The sequence below is a fragment of the Lepidothrix coronata genome, unplaced genomic scaffold (assembly GCF_001604755.1).
Source record: "Lepidothrix coronata isolate B3197 unplaced genomic scaffold, Lepidothrix_coronata-1.0 Scaffold38, whole genome shotgun sequence".
Taxonomy (NCBI): domain Eukaryota; kingdom Metazoa; phylum Chordata; class Aves; order Passeriformes; family Pipridae; genus Lepidothrix; species Lepidothrix coronata.
This window is the reverse complement of record NW_016690218.1, coordinates 799,504-813,620: the sequence shown is the minus strand read 5'-3', so window position 1 is coordinate 813,620 and position 14,117 is coordinate 799,504. Positions and strand designations below refer to the sequence as shown.

General features: G+C 36.9%; 1 protein-coding gene across 6 annotated transcripts in view; it reads right to left on the bottom strand.

Moving 5' to 3' along the window:
- LCLAT1 (lysocardiolipin acyltransferase 1) overlaps positions 1-14,117 on the bottom strand; it is a 116,213-nt gene that overhangs the window by 62,360 nt on the left and 39,736 nt on the right. For all 6 annotated transcript variants that reach the window (XM_017812931.1, XM_017812933.1, XM_017812934.1 and 3 more), the window contains one exon: positions 11,362-11,560. In XM_017812931.1, coding sequence (XP_017668420.1) covers positions 11,362-11,560 — 199 coding nt within the window. The remainder of the gene's footprint in view (positions 1-11,361; positions 11,561-14,117) is intronic.

Sequence of the window (14,117 nt, the reverse complement as noted above, 5' to 3'; positions counted from 1 at the left end):
TTTGGGGGCTTTATTACATCTACCTTCCTCTAATTTTCATTACTCAGAGAAGAAAATACCAAGCTTTTCTTTATAGTTAATTGTAGAAAAAAATTATGTGCATCCATTTATTTGTATTAATACACAAGAAGATTTACAACCTGACATCAAACTGACAATGTAATGCAGTTAAGTAAGTGAAACTGCTGCTGCGCCTGCAGTTCAGGGGTCATACACCATTCTTGGCTTTTTTTTTGGCACAAGTATATAGTATACAGTATATGACAAAATATTAGAAGTCCTGTCCACTAGTTCAGACAGCAGGACAAAAAATCAGGACTCCAGTCTCACCACATGCCAGTGATGCTCCCTCCCTAAACAGGGCTCAGAAGAGCATGACATTGCCTTACCACTGTACTTGGCTAGCTTGTATCTCATCAGAAAACCTGCAGACAGATCCTCCACATCAAACAGAAAACATCAAGCTTCCCATTCTCCTCTTTGCTCACCACAGTTCTCAAAGCTTGTTTTTCCTTTGCTGGTGACTTACAATATGTTATTCTTGCACTTTATTTCAGCTTCTCTTTACAGGGATTCCTTTCTATTCTGTTCATAGCAGTATCTCACAAGAAGCATATGCTAGAAAGCCACTTATTAAAGTCACTCATTTTTAAATCAGCTTCATAAGTCATTCAGCCTGGATAATGCATTAACTGAGCTGCATAATCTCTCTGTGTTGGTTAGAAACATTAATTGTATTGTTAAAGATTTGTGACCTGTATCATGGGGTAGATACTTTTGATTTTTAAATCAGCTACACAGATGGAACATGCATAACCAGCATGCCTTCTGCAATCTGGACATAATGCATCTCAGATATCCAGATAATCAATGATATCCAGATAACTGAATACTGGAAGTAGTTATACGAATTAAGAAAAGAAATGCCCAGAATGCAGTCTCAGCAAATCTTTTCCAATTTGCATGCTAGACTTGTGAAAAACCCTTTGCAAAGAAAACTAAACTTTGACCACAACATTTTATCTGCATTTATGCACATGTTACATTCTCACATCTACAGTGTCAAGAAGTATCAGTACAGCTTTATTAACAGAGGTTATCCATGTTTAAACAAATTATTTGAAGGGAAAAAAAATAAAGGTAAGTTTTAAAGTAACTTTAAAATAACTTATATAATTTAACTATGCTATCTTCTGGCATGTAATCATCTCCTAGTGCTATAATACATGGCATTAAAATGCTACAAAACCAGTATTTTAAATTGAACTAATCAGGGCTTCATACATACAGATTAGGAAAGTTCTGCTGTGGTTTTGGGGTTTTCCAGTCATTCTTACCTCTCTGCCCAGACCTTTTGTATATTTTATGTAGCTAGGACACTATGCCTAAAGTAGAATATGGAAAATTTTAACTGTGCTAAACCATTTTATTCTGTGGTATCACACATCAAGCCCAAATTATTCAGTCCTTGTGTTCCCACTGCAACAGAGCCTGTAGGTTGAAAGAAGAGAAACAAGAAGCTGATACTTTCCCAGGTCAGAAGCTCCTTAGGAAGAGTGATTTTGGCCCACAGCAGAGGGAGTATGGAAAAAACCTCACTGCCAGATACCATCCTCTCCCCTACCTTTCTTCACACAGCACAAGGCTTTAAATTATATGGAAACTTGCACATAAAGTCTAGTTATCATTCTTCAACAGCACTGTGAACATCAAATTATAAATACCTTTAGCTACTACAAAAGATGGGTGACTTGTACTTTACCTGACTAAACTGCATAAAGCAGAGGATATAGTGCAGTAGTTTCCCATTCCTGCTCTAAGTGGTAGTGTTATATGTGGACTATGAATAATTAAACAGAGCCAGTAATGTAATGACAGTAGGATGTCAGGGAGGGGGAAGAAAGAAACAGTAGGAAAGGAGTTGGGAGGTATCCAATTTTTAAGATAAACAACAGGTTTGATTTTTAAGATAAACAACAGGTTTGATTTTCTAACCTTTCCAACAGATAATATTCAGTGTTCTGGAAGAATTTGTCTATCTTTAAGTATGTATTTAATTAGATAAAACAGTCCTGAGTGTTCAAATAAGAACAGATTATCTAACAGATAGATGACTAATAGTAAAGGACCCAGGTTTCCTCCTGGCTTACCACAGCTGCACCAAGCTACTTTACCATCTATAAAAGGGGAAGAAAGAATCTTCCACATTTGCTCATGCTTTTAGGCCTCCAGTGAAAGGCAACAAAAACATGAAATCCTGGCTTCTACCAAAACCCTGGTCCATGCACCAGTTGGAGAGAGTGCCTGCTGTACATGTGTCTTATCATCCCACCAGATTCAAGCAGGAAACAAAATGCCACACAGGCTTGCAGACGCCTGCTTTTGAACAAAGCAAAAGCAGCTCTTGCTTTGATTTCCATTCCACAGTGTGTCTGCATTGTGCTGCTAGAGAAACATGTAATAAGTCCAAGGCATGACGTGGGAGCCAAATGGGAATGCACAGAGAAATGGGAGGAATTCAGTAAATCAATGGGCAGGATGAAAGGTTTTGCTAATCAGCAAGATTTATAAGCAGCAGAAGGCAGTACCTTCTCACGTGCAGCCTGCAGTGAGACATGCTGTTCAGTTAATTACTTTTAAGTTTAGGTCAACACATTGTTCAACAAAAGTAAATATATTTTGCTCTTTTTGCTCAGTATTTTTGGTTGTCTAAGAGCTCCTGGGCAACAGGAATTTTCCTAGGAAAGGCAGCAATTACTTGACTGCGGAAAAATGGTTGCCTTTTGATTTGCAGTTTGTTGAGAAATCATTGATTACAAAAACACAGCAGAGAAAGAGTGAAGCTAAAGAAACCATAACAATGCAACTCTATTTCTTTGCTAAAATAATCTTACAGCAGATGACATTTTGGATAAGTAACATTGCTTGGGAAAGTATATAAACATTGAACAGTTCTTGTTCAAAACTGCAAAACAGCAGTGCAAAAACCTACCAGACAGTACAGCTAGCCACATTGACCTTTAAATCAACTTTTCAGAGCTGAAAAAATAAACAAGGCAGCTTAAAATCCCTAGTAACACATACACGGTAAGGATATGTATTCTATCAGGACATAATTCTACACAGAAAAAAAACGTGCTTACACAAAAAGGAAAGCCTGCTACTGAACTAGAGAAATGTGCTCTACGTAAGAATTTCTTTACTGCCTTGGGGATAAAGCAAATTATAGCTTACGCAGGTCAAGAATTTGCAGCATTGTATTAAAAATGCTAGCTCCAATCTAAAGCTTTTTAAATTGTAAGACCCTGCACTTCTATTTTCCTCTCCCCAAAATCCTTTAAAAGAAAATAACATTTGAAGCTGAAATTTCTTGAGTGTGTCTTCATTGCAAAGGTAATTCGGAAGTAAGTAGATACCAAGGATGGAGGTGGCAATGAACAAAAGAGAGAAAGAGGTGAGTTGTGCCCCCAAAAAAGGTCTTTGTTTTGTTTTGCATCACAATATTATGTACATAAACTCAGAAATTAGATATCCCCCCAAAATGTCACATCTCAAAGAGGAATATTACATCTGATATTGAAAGCAAACATACACGTACACATCAAGAAAATGGTACCTATATATTTCCTATAGCAACATAACAGAACAACTAAACCCTCCTCCAAACAAATTCATTAAATGATTCAAAGCTATAAAAACAAGTAGAAAATAAAAGGCCTAACTATGGGATTTTGTTACTATATTAATTCATCCTCTCTCTTTTCTTTCACTGTATTATTCACTGGTTTTTTCATGCTATTATCTTGGTCAAAAAAAAAAGCCTTATTCAGTATGCCTGTATTCCACAAGGGTCTGGTCCTGATCAGGGCTTTTGAGGCATCAGGGAACCAGACATCTAGGCTTAATAAGGGAAATCACTCGGAAGCTCATGATCCCACTGTATACAAATAATTAAGCCCATTAACAGTTTGTTATTCCAAATGTTTTGCTGCATAAAATTACCGCAAGGCAACAAGCACGCAATTCTGAATGTTCCCTATTTCAAAGATCTGTAGGTATGGAAAAGATGTTGGCACACAGAAAATCATGCAGGAAGTCAGGGTGTAAAGTTCCTATGTATATATATTGTTGAGCTGTCACCAGTATAGACTGATTAGCAGCTTTCTGGAAATTCAGTTAGAGCTGGCCATTTTACTATTGTTGTTTCATTTTCCTGGATAGTTTTATGAACCCCAAAGCAAAGTAAAATATTTTTTAAATTTAATATAATCATCTGAGTGCACAAACTAGGAAAATAAAGAAAAAAATGCTTCTTGAAACAATCTTGTGAAGTATAATCTCTGCTCCTGGCAAGTTTTCTTTACCCGTGCTCATTTCCAATAATGTAGTTAATAGATTGAGTATAATGAATTGAACAATTACCATCTGATTGGGTGAATTCTTTGAGCAAATTACAAAACTAGAGATAAACTAAGAGATAAAATTCACGAATATAAATTCACAGCAGTGCTCCTAATTTTATAGTGTAACATCTGATTCATTCTATTTGTTAATTTCATTTAATCTATTTGTAAGGTGTCTATTTAAAAACCACTATAACTTTGCTATGCCCTATCAGACTGTGACCATCACTTTAACCTATGTCTGTTTTAAAATTACTTTTATGGTCATGTCTAGTTTATGTTCAGACTATATATTTCATATATGTCTATACCATGTAGTCTACTAAGTATCCTACAGAACATCATTTCTTCCAATGTGCATGAAGCCTAAACCTTTTCCTCTTACTAAAACTCAAATTAAGAAACAGCAATGTGAGAAACACAGATTTTTAAGGTAACTGAAAAAAAGAAAAATATTCTGGTTTTGCTCTTATCGCTTGGTTTTACCTTTGACTTCTCAATAGTTCTCATGAATTTGTTTCAGTATGAAATTATTCTGAATTTTATGTTCATTTAAATCACTTCCAAAAATTAATGCTTTCTGTATTTCCTTTGTTCCGCTTCATTCTCTTGTGGGACAATACAGGATGTGCCAGTATAAACCTCAAACAAGGTTTACAATAGAAGATTTCGCTGTCAGGGCAAGAACAATGTTGTCAACAAGCTAGTCAGATACATTGGCCTACATTTAGGTGTGAAAATTCAACTGTGCAACCTTCTAGAAAGGATATTCCATTGAAGAATTGGTGTCTCTCAGCCAAGGCACACACACAGAATGTGTGAAAGTATGTGGGAAAAATTCACTACAGTAGTAGCAGGATATGCACGTACATAAAGCACCCAGACAAAGATATATAATCTTCTTGGAAAGAATTGTTTCAATATTCAATCCCTTAATCACGGTTCAGAAGAAGGCGATTAGGACACTTCATGCTCAGATACTCATTCTGTTTCCTAAATTATGCCATTTTTATAAAATATGGATAATTAGATGATTAACTCTACCATTGTGTTAGTGCAACTTACAAAATGCTATAAATGTCATTAAGGACTATTAAACCTATTTAGTTACAGTATTCATCTTAAAATAATGCTTCAAATTCGATTTGATTTGATGCGCTGTGTAAAATCAGAATAACATAACATTACTCAAAAGTAAAGCAAACTAAAGCAAAAGCTTCAGGGTCTAGGATGGCTGGAAGGTTGCTTTATCTAATGCATTTTAAAAATACATCAATACAATGAAACAGCACATGAAAGCCTAAGCATTAAAAAAGATGAGTTTTGCCCAATACGTGCCTGGAGTAAAGCCCCACGTCATTCCAAAATCTCCAAATACATAAAGAAAACAACCTCTAGTTGTTAGATTGTGAGGAAAAACACCCAGGCCCTACCAAACAGCGTGAAACTCTCCCACGGATGTGTCATCTTACTGCAAGTCAGGAAAGGCAAGAGATTCTCCGATGAAATATCTCTTCCATAGGCCTACATCCTCTTCAAACACTCCTTCTCCTCCATGAAGGACCATAAAAGTAAGCCAGCCTGATGAGCTGAGCCATACAGATGCTTCCAAAAAATGAATGTAATTTGGGAAAACATGCCATCTTAATTCTGCTGTTACTTGTTTCGTGAGCTTGGAGAAAATAACCACTCTCCGTCACTTGTAGTTTACAAAATGGGGAGAATGAGAGAGGTTAGCATCTGATCTCACTCTTTTGATGTGTATTTTGGAGAGGAAAAGGCGTGTAGAGAAAACGAAGTCCTTATAATATAGAAAGGATAAGGAAAGTTTAATGGAACACATGCTAGTTGAGTTTTGCCTGTGTTTTTTTATTTTTTCCCCCCTGACGGAGTTGGGAGAAACCTATTATGCCTTTTCTAGAAGAGACAAGCAGGGAAATAGACACCTAAATCTTTTCTTCCCTCCAAAAAAAAAAAAAAGGCATGTAAAGTTACAGCCAACTTAAGCTGCATTTCTGCTTCAGAGTAATAATCCTTCTTTCACACTTAGAACTTTTTCAAGAGAGTCTTCACCAGGAATAAGTGGTGGAATAACAATTTTGTTTTCCATTAGAGAGCATACTTTTACAACTTCTACTTTAAAAATCACGCAGGATAACAACTCTATGGCAATTAAGTCTGACAGCTCACAATTGAATTGCTAGAAGACATCACAGCTTCTCAAAACTCTCATTTCAGCCTACTTTAATGTAAGATACTTGACACGTGAGCTACACTAGAAAGTTCAGTAGGTTACAGTTTTAATTTTTTAAACCAATATCCTCTGCTGGTAAGAATTCGGATGTAAATCCAACCATAACGTGAACAAAGATGCTTTATGCTGAAGCATTTCTATCCCTATCTGTGGCAGTAGCTGTGACAGCACAAACGCTTCCATGCTAATATAAATGTGTACAGATTCTCTGCAGCATGCTGCTTTAGCTATATTCCAATTGAGATAAGTGTTAAAATTTTCTAGGCTTAGTGACAACAATATTTTACTTCATGGTAGCTGATCCATCATAGCTGTCGGTGTGCATGCTCTTAGCCCGTGGCAAAGGCAGGATAATTGGAGTTGTTTTGCCCTGCTTCATTGAAAACTAAGATGACTCAAATTACTTTGAGCTTGCTTCAGGGGAAGCTCGCACACTTGGACAGCTACAATGGATCAACTGACGTGTAGTAAAAGATTGGTGGGGCTAAGCCCAGTGCTGAAATAGAGCAAAATTCCTTTTTTCTTTCCCCCCCCAGCACTTAATACAAGGGCCAAACCTAACTTCAGCCTTCGAGAGCTACAACACACGAGTGAAAAGATGAATGAAAAACAACTAAAAAGCTCCTACGTCTTGCAGTCTTCTTTGAGAGCAATGTTGGCCACAGAGTAACTTGAATACAGAGATGAAGATCTGGACAGAGTTACTAAGTTATCTCTGCTTCTAACTACTCCGGGTTTGTCAGCTTTGTTTTTTCTCCTCTTTTTCCTTCATCACCTTGTCCTTTCCTTTCCTGTTCCCGTCCCAGTCAGCTTCAACTACAATGCCCTGCTTTAGTAGTCTCAGTGAGCCTTTTCAAAACAGGTAAGTCTACAAGATATGTCCATCAATGGTGCCTGTTGCACCTGCATACTTTACATTTGTACACTGAATTATGATGGTATTTCTCTTTTCCATCTGCATTAAGCAAAACTAGGATTACTATTACCCCATGTAGCACTGACACTAACCCCTTACCCTATTTCAGTTTTCTCTCAGTTATTCTGAGATTTCTCAAATGAAATGCAAATTCTGATTTATTTTTCACATACATGTTGAGGCACTTTCAACTACTATAATCCAAATATTACTGTAAGCCCACCCAACATATTCGAATTGTCCATCATTAAAATATATACCTATTTCCAGTGAAGTCTTATTGGTTATCACAAGACTTCCACAAATGAAACTATTAAGAAAAGAATTAAAACTATCTTCTAGTCATTACATGGTCATCTGACATTACTGTCTATGCCCCTTGGTACCTACTTGAACAGTATGTACTCCACGACACGTTCTGAACACAACTGCACCATAACCTGTATCACTTCCAACATAACTCCTTATTAATTGAGAGTAGACGAGAATATTAATTGTTCATATCTATTACAGGTACTGTAGAGAAGTCCTATCATGTCAGACTATGCAGGAAACTGTCAATGCCATCAGAAATTCTCCTTGAAAACTGATACCGCAGAATGTGTCAGTACTTTCTGATGATGTCAGATGAGAAACTGCAGCAACAGCTAAGAGCAGAGTAGTGCTCCCTCGAGACGCCAGCTTTGGCAAGATGTACTGAAATGCTGCAAGAATGTTTCTGAAATTGAGATTACTGAAATGTAATATCTCTTTTTGAAAACTTTACTGCACATAATTCATCAAGCCAAAGCTGCGGTTCCAGGAAGAACAGACCATCTGTTTTTCTTTGGCCTTCTTTTTTTAAAGCTCACCTTTAATCAGTTTAAAGTTTTTTTTCATACACTGGAATGCAAAGACTTAATAACTTAAGAACTGGATAAATGACTCAATGTGTCTCCCTGAAATACTGAATCCTCTGATTTTAATTACAATTAACTAGAAAATAACTGCCTACTTGTAATACAGACTCATTAAATCTGATATCTTTAAACTTTTAACCCACAAAGGGGGCAACAAGAACTCTGGATCTATTTCCATTACCAGCTTTGCCCTTCACGTACCTTATATGCCACTTGAAGGATCCTAACCTCTCACAGACCTATTTTTACACCCCAAATGGGAAACTACTTACAATAACAAAAGTGCTATGCTGAATACTGTCAAGGTTTTCAGAAACATGGAAACAGAAGGCTTGCAATATAAACCTTATCTTATACACAATTTTAAATTAAATTCTTTTAAAAAGCCTTTGAAAAATCAGAAACAAATGCACTGAAAGCAATGCAGTATATTCACTCAAATATTTCTCAAGCAAAATTGCCATTAGGTTAAGATTTATTAAAATTTATGTTTAGCCAATGTATCAAAGTTTCCTAATCCTATACTTTTAACTATGTATAACTAATCCATACAAATACATGAAAAGATAAAACTGAAAGACATGATGAAAATAGCTGGTCGAATTTCCACTGATATTATGTCTTAAATGATCAACATCTAAAAGTATTGATTACACATGCAGCGCACTGAAACTGTCTGGTTGATTTCCAAGTGATCTTCTCGCTTTTACAAGCTCATAAAATAAAACTTCTAGGTAAAAACCACAGGACACAATCTAAAAACCCAACCCAAAACCTGACAAACACTTATTAAAGGTGTATCAAATAACACAGCAGAGCTGAGAGTGGTAAGTAAGAGAAATTCTACTGTTACTGCTGAGATTCAGGGTTGTCCTCTTTAGACACCAATTTCTGCAGTGATACTGCCCCAACAAACTTTACAGATTCATCTTTTTCCATCAATCTTCAGTTAATCCAAGAGTCTCACTTTGCAATGGTCCCCTAATTATGTGGCTATACAGAATACTTTTATTTTTGCAAGGAACTGCCACTCAAAACAACCTGACTGAACACAGAGACATGTATTTTTAAGTCCTCCTTTTAGATACACTATGATAAAACAGAAGCTTATCTTTCATAATTTTAGAGCATCAAATCATGGCTTGAGTGAAGGACGTATGTTTAGCTGAATTCCCTTCCTGTGATTAAAAACACAACATTAACAGTGTACTGAAAAATAACTTATAATTCACAACATTACAACCAAAGTCCTCAAAGCTTATCTATTGCAGAGAGCGCTTGGGGATCTGGCATTAAAAGTAGTGGGTTATAGCACTACAAATCCAGACATCCACTCTACTTTATGACCAGAAATTTTCATCCTGTAATGCAAACAACAGGAGTAAATGTCTGCCTGTGTCACCTCTACATCACAGCCCACAAAGCACAGTATGAGTTCAGAATTTTGTTAGTGGCTTAAGCTACTACATCATGAACAAAGAGGGCATGATGGTCTGCTAATACTGACGTGCCACAGATCCATCTGCCTGAGCCTACTCATCAAATATATTAGATGTGCTCAGTGTATGCAGAGAACTGAGAATGGAATTTGAAAACAAATTTAAAAAAAAAAAAAAATCAGCCTCTAGAAACTCCTAATACTCCTTCAGGAATCAAATTTTGCCAAGCGTAACTTAGCATCCAGGCTATTGGAGCTAACCTTCCAATTTTATTAAAGGCATTAACAAGCATACATACAAATGTTTTGTTAATAACAAAATATATGCTGCTTTTGAAGAGGTAAATCTACAATCTTCTGTACTATACTACTGACTTCATCTTCCATTATTGCTTTAAAAAGTTGCAAACTCAGCTGATTCCAAGATTTCAAAACGTGTTACGAAGATAAAACATTTATCTAAATATGTATTTTCTCATTTCCTGTCACGTTAAGAGAGATGTCTTTTGTCAAGTAAAATTGACCTTAATGTGTGGCCGCTAGGGAGGAAAAAAAACAACCATTACCTAGTTGCAGCTCTTACTAAAGGCCCAGCAAGTGAATGCAATACAGTGCAACAGTATGAGAGCTCCTCAGTATGGAATCCTGCCAAAATTATTTGTTCAGATAAATGGCCTGACAAAAGGGAACCATAAATAAGGTTACTCTTTCAGCATCATAAAGTTGACGCATATCCTGCCCAAGCTAGTTTTGTATAAAACAGCAAATAAATCTAAGAGATAAATAAAATGCAGAGATGTTTTTATTTCAGATAAGTCTGCCTATTTATTCAGAAACCATTTGCACGACAATCTTTGTCCTATCTCAGAGAAATGCTTTCTCTGAGTACGTGCAACTCAGACCTGTTTCCAGTCTACATCACTATAAGTCCTGATTATTTCATATTCTGTACAGCATATTTTGCATAGCCAAGTTCAATTTAAAACTAGTTATTAAAATCAACCGGCAACTTTGCAATTGCCTACAGAGCTTTTTTTGTTCATCTTCACAATAGTATACGCTGGATAATGAAGAAAGAAGCTTGATGAGAGCATGTGCAACGTGGGGTGAAATAGCACAAAAAACACAGTGTTGAAAGAGACTTTGAGAGAACTGGTAAATAATTTTTCATCATTTTGAAAAATGCTTTCAGTACTTAAAGCAGAAATATTTTTACCTACAAGCAACAACAGAAGCACATGTAGCATCTTAAAAAAGAAAAGCCTAAGCATGTAGTCCAAGCATCCTCTGGAGATTTAAGGTTTAATCGCTCAACATGCCACATATTTTACACAAGTGTGTTTTAAAATACTGAAACAGAATTTAAACCTACGTCATTTAACAGGTTATGAACAGTGTTGGGCATCATTGAAACATACTTTCCTTTCAAATTAAAGGGTTTAGTGACATACCAAATCCCGGAATGCTTTTGAGACTGGATTTGAGACAGATTTTTTCAAGTCTGAGGTAGCTGTATCGCAGCAGGCAGTTCCACAGGAACATCCAGTCCATTCGTGTGCGATGGTTCATGATAATGACACTCCTTTCTCCAGGAACAAATCCGTCTCCAGTGACAACCACCTTGGCACCAAACACCATTTCCAGCAAGGCCTAGAAATATTATCTCCGTGTTAGGGCTTTTCTCACAGAAGAAAAGCATCAGCCCATTAGCAATATAAATTAATTTGAATTGTATCATTTCACTTATTCACTCCTATCACCACTGGTAAACAAACTTCTGTTTTCTAATAAAGCAGCCAGCTTTCCCGCAGTAATAGCTGTTTAATGGAAGAGGAAACAACGATTAAACAGCACTTCTTAAAAAGCACTCCACTACAATCACTGCACTAAACTTACCGTTCCCTGTTTTTCCAAGAATACTATCACATAAGAATATAAGTGAGTCAGTATGGATTATAACTTGCCAGGTAATCTAAGGAGAGGTTGGCTGCACAAATAATCTATTGCTCAATATTGTCGGGGTTGGGAAGGCATCAGAAGCTGCCTTGCTTTCTGCTTGGGACCAAATAGTCAACGTTTCACTCCCAAAGCACAGAATAAGCCTCAAGCTTGGAAGGACACAGACATGAGCCTGGGCAAACAGCTGTCTCCATTTTGCCTAAACAGCCAGTGATGCCAGAAGGTCACGTAAAAAGCATGTTTCTTGCTTTACCTGCTGTATATGGCTGTGAAGGGTCAAGTTATAAAGCATAGGTCAGTGGTTTATCAGAAGGAAAGAGCAGGCAAGAGCTACACAGTTAGTTTAACAGGGCCTGGTTTCATAACCTGGACAGTCAGACCATAAGCACATAACCAGATTAGTTGTAGTAAGTACAACTGTGGAGCCCAACAGCATGCTCTGGCCACATCCACGCCATATCCAAACTGCCTGCTGAAAATGGTTTCTGACCCATGACCATTCCCAAATCATACAGGGAAGTATGTGGGGGAGTGTTGGTTGGTTACAGCAAAAGACCAGGACTAGGCAAAGAATTAAAAAATACGGATGACTGAACCTGCAACCTTTTAATGCCCAGTGGAAACACAGTGGAAAGATACAAAATCCCAAGAAACAGATGCAGACAACAGACATTACCTAGAGGTTTGCCTTGAGTCCCCTAAGGTCAGGGTCACTGGCAGGACACCGTCCAACCCAGTTAGCACAGAAAAAGAAACCAGCAAAACACAATTGGACATATGGAGGAACAAACTTACCCTTTGGCCCTAACATAAAAAGCACTTCAAATTACCTCCTTACCTTATCTTCCCCATTCTTCCTCTAAGAAAGTATAAAAAAGAACAAAGACTGGGGATTTAAACAGAGCTCTATAAAGTAAACCAACTCTCTGTTCTGTTCATATTTCTGCCAACTCCGTGCCAAAGAACACAAGTTTCCCAGGTTAAGTCACCTGTAGAACTAGAATGACATTCTCACAATTGCAAATGGCTTGAGATCTTAGAATGAAAAGCATTATATTTGCCAAGTATTAATACTATTAATAAGTCAGCTCATTATAATTCCAGAAAAGGTGTTGCTATCAAGAGTAACTATGGGCCCCTCCAAGAGTGGTACAGGCAGCATAGCTCCAAATGGCAAAGATACCTGCTTTTCAGAAAGAAAAAAGCAGCCTTTTTTGGGTAGTTTAATAAGAATCATATTACATATTTAACATCTAGTTAAACATAATAATGAGTGGGTGCCCCGTTCTACATACTCTAACCCTAATATAAGCCAAACTAAACTGAAACAGTTAACACCCACCTCACTGTCCGATCCTGCTGACTCTCCTAGAAAGGAAATAAAATGTGATAGCAGAGTGAGGAAGGTGGAAATTTCTTACATCACAGAGGTCAGGGTCAGAGTTTCCCTGCTGGAGTCCAACTGGTACAACAGCACTTTATTGTTTGGAGACACAAACCTAAAACCTACTTTTCCTGACTAAGAATGGAGTAAGTGTAAGGACAGAAAACTAAAGCAGACAAGGTCAGAGCCTCAAAAAGGTTGGGTGCAAAATCTTTTTAAGACTCCTTTTCTGATATGTAATAAAGATTAAACTTCTTTTACGCCACAAGATACATACTTCTGCATACCAATATGGCATTTTACTTCAGAAAGTGAAACAAATCTTCACTGGTCTAGAGGAAAAAAATCCCTTAGCTTTTAGAGAACAGATGAAGAAAGACACTCATACCGCCTTTCCTCTGGAACAATTCAGGGAAAAGCTTTGTTATTGATTTCCAAACTCATATAGTTATAAAGTTGATAAAGGTGAAGCTCTTCTTTTTCAGTTGAAGTCATTTACCTCTAATTCAACTACAAGGACTAAATTCTAAGAGGATTAAGTAACAGAATGTGAAGGTTGGCAACAGTGTACAAAACAGTGGATAATTTTCCTAATGAGATAATTGGAGTAAAGTCCAAAGAAGGAGTTTACAAGACAACTCACTTAGGAAGTTTGCAATTAAAAAAAAAAAAATCCTTCTGTTTACTAGTATTTCACCTACTCTTCTCTGCATCTGAGTGACACTGGATGAAGATGTCACAAGAAGGCCTTTTCAAGCATAAAATTAAGACACAGCATTAGGTTACATATAAATTAAACTGTGGAAGAAGAGAGGGACTGTAAACAGGCACACAGTTTGCTAATAATATGGCCAGACTTCACGA